Source organism: Alexandromys fortis, unplaced genomic scaffold (genome assembly GCF_014885135.2).
Source record: "Alexandromys fortis isolate MF-2015 unplaced genomic scaffold, M_Fortis_MF-2015_v1.1 scaffold_216, whole genome shotgun sequence".
Lineage (NCBI taxonomy): Eukaryota > Metazoa > Chordata > Mammalia > Rodentia > Cricetidae > Alexandromys > Alexandromys fortis.
In genome coordinates this window covers 930,673-939,760 of record NW_026068089.1, presented here as the reverse complement: position 1 = coordinate 939,760, position 9,088 = coordinate 930,673, and the positions used below count along the sequence as shown (strand labels likewise).

General features: G+C 44.2%; 1 protein-coding gene across 4 annotated transcripts in view; it reads right to left on the bottom strand.

Annotated features, from left to right (window-relative positions):
• Dip2b (disco interacting protein 2 homolog B) overlaps window positions 1-9,088 on the bottom strand; it is a 192,750-nt gene that overhangs the window by 106,310 nt on the left and 77,352 nt on the right. For all 4 annotated transcript variants that reach the window (XR_007588789.1, XM_050122406.1, XM_050122407.1 and 1 more), the window contains exon 3: window positions 1,145-1,270. Coding sequence is in view for 3 of the 4 variants with exons in the window: in XM_050122406.1 (XP_049978363.1) it covers window positions 1,145-1,270 (126 nt within the window). In the remaining variant the exon portion in view is untranslated. The remainder of the gene's footprint in view (window positions 1-1,144; window positions 1,271-9,088) is intronic.

Below are 9,088 nucleotides of genomic sequence, written 5' to 3'. Positions count from 1 at the left end.
AGCAGTGTGCACTGGAATGAGCTACTAGAACAAATGGAAATCTCAGTCGATTTCCACTCTGCTAAAAACACTTAGCACTTGAGAATGTTCAAGATTTGGCCTCTAACCTTCCCTAGCCTGTCTTCACTCCTTGCCAGCCCTGAATTCAGCCTGAAGTTCGGGCTAAATGAACTAGTTTTGGACCTACTATCTGGTACCATTTTCGTAACTGATTCTTGTCTGGCAGCCATGCTTCTATCTACTACCTACCTGATCCCTCAGGACAAGGTGAATTCCAGGGGAAACTGGGATGCTGCGTGACCATTTGTGGTGGTAACTGAATATCTCTCACCCTTCATCATTCTGTATGTGAAAATGTGTCTAGTAATGCCCACTCAGAATGGATTGGTCAGCTCTGTAACCAATCCATTTAACTTTTAAATGATGTTTCTGAGAGGATATTTTCAATTCGAGAAAGGGTCATGGTACCTTTAGTTGGTAAGAGGGGGACAAAGTCTAGAGGAAGTAAAATAATATTACTATTAAGTTCTTCAGCCTAGTTCTGTTACTTAAATTATAGGATATGCTACACATATGCTACATGGTATCAGAAAGATCTGCTCTAACATTTGTTCTACTGCCAAGTACAGCGCGATGCCCTTCCCTTTGCCAGCAGGTCCTTCTGGGTTAGCGGACATCACCAAACGGATACGCTCGCGCTATGGGAAGTTCACTTTGTTTGTCTAGGTCTGTGAGCCATGGGCTAGTTACAACTCTGAAAGCACAGGAGCTGCCACCTCACACGTGACCTAACTTCTACCTTCCTTTTACTTATTTATTCACAATGATGTTGCACTTGTCTTGCTCCTTTTCTGAAACTGAAATTTCTAGAAGGCAAAATGGTCTTATTTGCTGGTCAGAAAACTTGAGTATCTAGAGCTGATAGTCAGTACCTCCTGGCTCAAGGGAAAGCAGCACATCAACCATGAGGGGTGCTCAGGACACACAGCTCACACTTCCCGGGACACACAGCTCACACTTCCCGGGACACACAGCTCACACCACCTAGGACACATAGCTTACACTTCCCGGGACACACAGCTCACACTGCTCAGAACACAGTTTACACTTCAGGCAGAAAAAAACGTCTGCAATTCCTTCTCACCTGATCGGTATCGCTCATCTCTGGCCCCTCCAGATCGAGATCGGTGATATTTGGAAGGAGCAGAAGTCTGAGCCGGAGTGGGAGCAGGAGTCTGGTTTCTGTCTTTTTGTCCTGTTGAATCAGTTTCTAAGAAAAAAAGTTTGGAAGATGGTTATCCAACAGCAACAGTGGGTGGGTGGTTGTGTTCTAAGCATGACACTCATTCTTGTCACAGCTGAAAGTAGTTATCCTTCATCTATAGTAAAGGGCTAAAGGTTAAGGTAAGCACATAAATTCGATATGAAAGCCTCAAGCTAGGGCTGAAGAGATGGCTCAGAGGTTAAGAGCACTGTCTGCTCTTCTAGAGGTCCCAAGTTCAATTCCCAGCAACTACATGGTGGCTCACAACCATCTATGATGAGATCTGGTGCCCTCTTCTGGCCTACAGGCATACATGCAGGCAGAATGCTATATACATAATAAATAAATAAATCTTTTTTTTTTAAAGCCTCAAGCTAAAAAATTCCCTCACAGCTATAACCATCAATGTCTGATAGGAAAGAAATAGCTAGACAATAAATGTTGTGTAAAAGTCATCCTAGAGACTGGCCCATTAAGATGGCGAAATAAAACTTCCAATAAGGTCGTGGTTTTGCCACTTGGTTTGAGATTTTTACAGTGCTGATCAAACTTGGGCCTCACAAGAGCCAGGTACGATTCCACCACTGAGCCACACCCCCACGTCTAGATTATCTTTTAGTACACTGACTGTGTTTGAGAGAACAAGGAGGGATACGTTTTAGGATCCGATGCTCTTTACTGGTTCCTGTTGCTGGAATTCTCACCCAAAGCTCATTAACTGACACAGGCTGAGGTCTTAAACCTGCCGTGTCGGATACAAAGTGAATACTACATTAGACAGCCTTTGTAATGTCTGAGTCTGTAAACTAGTGTTTAAGGCAACCCAAATTCTCAATAGCCCACTTCAAATAAGAGCTACACAGAATTCTCATATTCTCATTATCTTCTTCATATGTTACTTTTATTAGTCTTGAACAACAGTCATAGAGTTCCTGGCCTATTATGGCCTATCTCCTGGATTTTTGTTTCATTTTGAGACAGGGTCTTTATGTATCTCAGGCTCTCCTGGAACCTGGAAGCTTGTCTCAGTCTTGTCAGTGCTGAGATTAAAAGTGTGCACCACCAAACAAAGGTACACTGATTTTTCTTTTCTTTTGCTTTGTGAGACAGGGTATCATGTCTTCCTGGCCAGGTGGGAACCTGCTATGCAGGTGAAGCTGGCCTTGAACTCCTGATCCTCCTGAGTGCTAGGATTACAAGTGTGCCACCATGCTGACTTACAGTCTGTTTCTACAAATAAACTTATTGGGACACAGCCAGGAACACTCCACTCCCACACAGTGTCTGTGGCCGTGTCCATGCTGTCCAAGCAGAACTGAGTAGCTATGACAGACACTATGGGGTCTATAAAGCCTAAAATACCATCTGGTCCTTCATAGAAAGCCTCTACCAACCCAAGCTACAATAACTAAACCAACATTTAAATATTTGCTTGTGCCTGGAAGTAGTCTCATCTTATTTTTCATTCTGCACGGTAAGCCTGCAAAGCCGGTCCTCCCGCCGTTCCCTTTAACAGGGAGGGCAGACATGGATTAGCTGCTGGAAGTTGTAGAGCCAGAGCACTGACCCTGGCTGGTCTACCGCTGCTGGTTCTCAAACAAAAGGCTCTAAAAAGAGGCTACAGAAAACATCCCAGAACTTTTAAGAAGGCTTAACTACCTAGGCTAGGAGCATCAATGCTTTGGGATTCAGAGTCAGCAGCTAGTTAAAGAGGGAAAAGCATCCACACACACACACCTGCTCCTGCCCCCAACAAAAACCCCACAACTGCTACACTCCTTACTGCCCACCATGGAAAAGATTCTGCAAAAAGCCACTTGTTAGAGAAAGTACTTGAAATACAGTCCAACTAACTTTAAATAGAGAACAAAAAATAGAAAGGAGCTATTTTTACTTCTACAGTCAGATGATATAGGCAGGAAGGAAATCACATTAGCACACACGAGCTACTTTGTAAATATGCACAGGGAAAATGGTCAAAGGTGGCACACTGATCCTCAAAACATGTTCCTATTGGTTTGAGGGACTTTTCTGTTTGTTTGTTGAAGTAAGATATGTATTTATTTATTTATTGTAACATGGGCCATATAAAACCACAATTTTTATTATCTACCACTGGTTATTTTACTAATTAAACAAGCAGCATAAATCACTCTAAGACACATAGTGTTTCCAAACTGCATTGTTAATAATTCAAATGTTAAAAAGAATGAATGTAAATTCTTACTTACAAGGGGAGGCACAAAGATTTAAGTATTTTTACTGTCTTTCTCAGACATGTTTCTGCTTTATGTTTTTCCTTTTTCTTTTTTTGGTTTTTCGAGACAGGGTTTCTCTATAACTTTGAAGCCTGCACTGGAGCTAGCTCTTGTAGAACAGGCTGGCCTCGAACTCACAGAGATCCGCCTGCCTCTGACTCCCAAATGCTGGGATTAAAGACGTGTACCACCACTGCCCGGCTCTGCTTTATGTTTTTCAATGTAGCCAATTAAATAGAGAAAGATAATGTAAGCTAAAGAATAAAATCTTGGGGCCGGAGAGGTGGCTCAGAGATTAAGAACACTGGCTGTTCTTCCAAAGGTTCTGAGTTCAATTCCCAGCAACCACATGGTGGCTCACAATCATCTATAATGAGATCTGGTGTTCTCTTTAAAATAAATAAATGAAAAATTCTGCCACAGAGAAATGCCAGGCATGCATCTAGGAAGGACCTGGAGAGAGCACACATTTCCACTCAGCATGAGCTACAGGTTATCATGGTCAATCAAGGGCACACAACATAGAGCAAGTCTTCCAATGAAAATGGGGCCAGTTGACATACAGCCAAGAGCACAGCCCAACGGACACTGAAAACAATGCCCACACAGATCTCTACCAAGCAACTAAGTAATGGGGCTGCAACATTTGTCTCTGTCCCCTCAAGAATCATTCATCTAAGCCAACCCATTTTCTCTGAGCTCTAAAACCATGGCAATTATTTTGTTATAATTTGTCAGAAATAAACCTAAAAGTTTTATTTACAATTTCAATAAGTATGCCCAACACATCATGCCATAGAAACATGGATTTATGGTAGAATAAACTTGGCTCAAATGTGTAACACATCTGCTTCAACTTGACAAGAGGCTATATTAAAAGGTGGAACAGAAGCCAGGTATGTTTCTTTTTAATATTTGTTTGTTTGTTTATTGTGTATACAATATTTTGTCTGTGTGTATGCCTGCAGGCCAGAAGAGGGCACTAGACCCCTCTACAGATGGTTGTGAGCCACCATGTGGTTGCCAGGAATTGAACTCAGGACCTTTGGAAGAGCAGGCAATGCTCTTAACCTTTGAGCCATCTCTCCAGCCCCCAGAAGCCATGTATGTTGACCCAAGTCCATCATTTCAGCACTCAGGAGGCTGAGGCAGGGGGACTGCTGTCAGTTTGAGGTCACCCTGGGCTACACAGTGAGACTGTCTCAAAGACAACAAACAAAGCCAGCAAGAAAGTTCCATGGCCAAGGGTGCTGCCACCAAGCCTCACAACTGCACGACTAGAGCTCAATCCCCAAAACCCACATGGCGGAGAGAGAACTGACCCCTGCAAGTTGTCCTCTGACCTCCACATACTCCAGAGTGCAGACATTCAGGAACGCGGATGGACATGAATACACACACGCACATACACACACACTGAATGAATGAATGAATGAATGAACGAACTAACGAACGAACAAATAACTATAAAAAGAAATTGTAAAATGAAAACAGAGCCAAGCAGACTCCCTGGAAGCACCAAGTCCACCAGGGGAATATAACAGTTTGGCAGCTCATCTTGATGAAATGGAAACATCACTCACTATGAACTTTTATTTATTTGTTTGTTTTTTTTATCAACTTTTATTTCTAGGTACTGCTTTGAGACAGGCTGGCTGCGGAGAGCTGTGCAAACTATGTATAGATAAAGTACTTTTGCTGAACATAAAAGCAGATGTTCATTATAGAACATTTAGGGATTACCTAAGTGTAAGAAAGAAGATAAAAGTTCTATTGATTCTCTTAAAACTAAAATTTATGACCTATCAAAATAAAACCAATATTCAGTTTCATGCTCCTGGATAAAAAGTGACTCTTGGAGCAAAATTCTCCAGCACTAAGCTGAGTTATTGCTCTTTCGCTATAGGGACTAACAGATCAGTGCATCCTTGGGAGTGAGAGAGCACAACAGTATCGGGGGAGGTACAAGGATCCTGGGGGTCAGTGCAAGCCACTTGCAAGTGCACTAGTTTATGAATGAAACTGGAACTATACGCCACTGGCCATATCAAGGATGGAGGGGTCTGAGGGCACGGGAGGGCAGAGAGCATAAGCTAACACTGCACGAGGGCAGACAGCATAAGCTAACACTCTGAAGCCTCGAATGTGCAGGCAAGATGCTGACCAAAGGTGAACCATCTCCTGTCTAATCAGATTTTAGAAATGACGTGGGAGATACAAGTTTCCATGTTTGGGATGAGTGTGTAATTTTACTGCCATGGTAAAGAAAAAGCAAAGGCAGAATTCATTACATGTCGCAACATAATCAGATAATCTATAAGTTAAAATGAAAAACTTCAGGCCCTTCAGTCAAAAAAAAAATCACTTTTTATATTAAGAATTAGACGGGACTTAAAAGTCCCCTGTATACTGGATGAAGCACAAATGATATACATGAGAATTCTTTATCCTTTCACTGTTTAGTTTATAAAAAACAAAGGTATTTATAAAAATCAAAGTAATTAGAAAGGCATTAAGTCTATAGAAATGCTGGAACAGAAAATGTAGCTTCACTGTGAACACTGTGACACTTCAGTTATGCGGAGTAGCCACTAGGGGTCACCATTAAATTTAAATGGTGATGGTAGGTTTGGTTACGTGTGTGTGTGTGTGTGTGTGTGTGTGTGTGTGTGTGTTTAAACAAGTTCTTCAAAGTATTGCTTTTAGACAATCATCATGCATATAATGTACGACTCTTTCAGAAAGGTGCTGTGTCTTCTATCTGTCTGCTGTCTGAACACAGTGGCAAGGAGAGCTCAGAAAGGAACGGCATTTACTAATAGAAAACAGCACACAGCTTTCCCACCCAGAAAAACTTGGGAAAGCCAGTTTGGTTCTTACCCTTTGGCTCTGCTATGGTTTCAGTCACAGTTCTGGGAGTAGACACAGACAGTTCTGAGAGGAACCAAGGGACAATCACTTGCTTTTGCAAGGTGGCCAGAGCGACTGTGCTCCCAGTCTTGTGCTGGTATCCAGGAGCTGCAGCTAATGTGCATGGGTTAACCTGGCACACTTATTAACTTCATACACGATGCGTTCCGGCTACTGCCTCCCCTTACCCACCCCTGCCAACCCCACCTTAAGCTTTCACACCGTGGTATGTGCTAAAAGGAAAAGAACAAAGATTTCTGGACCCAGATAACGGGGAATTAAACTTCTACGAGCTTCAGGAAAGACACATGACAATTAAAATGGGACACTGTTGCAGGACCTGGCTGGTCGCAGAGAAGGGAAAGCCACCTTATTCCCACAGTGTGATGTTTGCAGCAGCCCAGGGAGGGAGCCCTGAAACAGACAAGAAGACTGGTGGAGCAAACCCAGCATGGCACAGGAAACAAGATGACGCTGGGAAAGAAAAGTGGGTTCAGTCATCTAAGTCCAGTGGGCTGGCTGACAGCAGGGCAGCTCTTCAGCTTCCTTCTCTTTCCTTCTCACTCCCTCCTTTTTCTCTGTAATGAGACAGGATCAAAAGGCTATACACAGAGCAGGTTAGCCTTGATCACACACAGGCCTCCAACTCAGGATCCTCCTGCCTCAGCCTTCCAAGTACAGGCATCACAGGCTCCTTAACACACACCACTTTATCTCCAAAGGAACGGCACCTGGCAGATGCTATTAACAAATCAGGAGGTCCGTCACAGAGCTGCCTACTGAATTACCAGCTGTCACCCAAGCCCTAATGCAGGGTCACTGGTCTCTTTCTTGCCCTGCTCAAGTTGGATGAAGGTGCCCAAGTCCTTCAGGGTCTGTGCTGAGGCGCTAAGGCTTACTGAGAGCCTCACATCTGGAGAAAGGCCTGTGAGTGGTGGGTTCCAAGCACAGGAAGTGAGTGGATTCTGGGAAGGAAGGGGGTCAGCAGTCCTGATCTACCGAGAGTTAAGTGCCTGAACTGATCCTGATCCACAGATTTTCTGAGCCACAGGACACTAGGAAAATGGCTGTGCCAGAGACTAAGGGAACACTTCCGGGCGCTCCACCGTGAGTCAAGAAGAATGGGCACCACCTTCAGGATGCATCAGAGGGCAGATGAGAAGCAGCTTGGCATCACAGGCCACAGTAAGACTGGCTTTCAGTAGCACCCAGTGAGGCTCTTCACTTTCAGATGTGGAGGCTGGACCACTTCTACTGCCGCCTAAGTCTCTGGGGCTCTTGGACAATTCAGAGGGAAAAAGAAGCCCTGAGAGGAAGGGACTAGACTTCCTTCTGATAAGATATATGGGGTAGATACAATGATGTGTGCCCAGTCATGGCAACTCCCATCCTACCCACGCCCTCACAAAGAGCACAGGCCCAGGCTGGGATCTGAAGCTGCAGTATCTCCACTATGCAGGAGGCCTTACCTGCAAAGGGGCTTGTAAGTCAAAACAAGACACAGGGCAGAATGATTCCACAGCAGGTAGCTCCCACCTCTCAGGCATTCGCAAGCCTACTTCCTCACACTTCAAAACACTGCTCCTGGGCGGTGACTGCATCCCAGCAGCCTCTGAGTTTCTCTAGCACCCACTAAGAAAACTCACCTGGTGCATAAAGTAACTAACTGCCTTTGGTCTTTTATAGCAAGGTTCCTAACAATTTGTTTAAAACAAATTTGCTGGTCTCTTCACATCTACCAACAATAGCTGGTGGTTGGGAGAAAAAAATGAAGATATCAATTTAAAGCTTAGGACATAGATTAAAGGTTATGACTAAAACTCCTACTTAATGGAGATGCGGCGCTTCAGTGGGTGACGCTCCCGTCTGTGACCCCAGTGCACTCCCACAGAGAAATGGGCAGTGGCAGGCACTGGGGAAAGAAATCCTTAGAACCTGTGGGCCAACTAGCTTAGTGTAAGCTGTGGCAAATGACAACAATGAGAGATGCTATCTGGAGGTGGAAGGTGACACCCAAGGCTGTTCTTTGATCTTCTTATGTAGGCATCCACTCACAGGCATGTACATGTATCTGTGTGGGTGGGAAGGGTAGATGGGTGTGTGGGTATGTATTTCACATACACCCCCAAAGCAATACTGTCTACCAATGTCCACAAAGTTAAATGTTTTATGAAAAATGAACTGTGATTCTGTTTTCATAGTCTTACAGGAAGCTGTTGGGGAAAATAGTAGTCCTGACTCTTGGCAGGGGGAGGTGGGAGCTAACCTGGATCTTCTCCTTTGTCTCCATAAGAGTCTATAAACACTTGCACAGCCTTGAGGCAAGACCCAATGTAGAAGACCTTTGAGGAAAGGCCTGTAAAGCAAGCACTGCAGTACAGCTGCTTGTCAACGGGGTGTTCGCGAGCAACTGAACCCCGACAAAACAACAGGACCCACCTGAGCTTGACAAGGGAACTCTGCTCACTGTAGCTTATTCCTGGGTCACCATACAACCACATTCACAAACAAGTATGTCTTTTCCCTAAGAAGGTGTGTGTGTGTGTGTGTGTGTGTGTGTGTGTGATCTACAGGCCAAGGAATGTGTACAACGTGAGTCAGCCTGGTCTACATAGTAAGTTCTATCTAGTAAAATGTTGTCTCAAAGAAGGAAGGG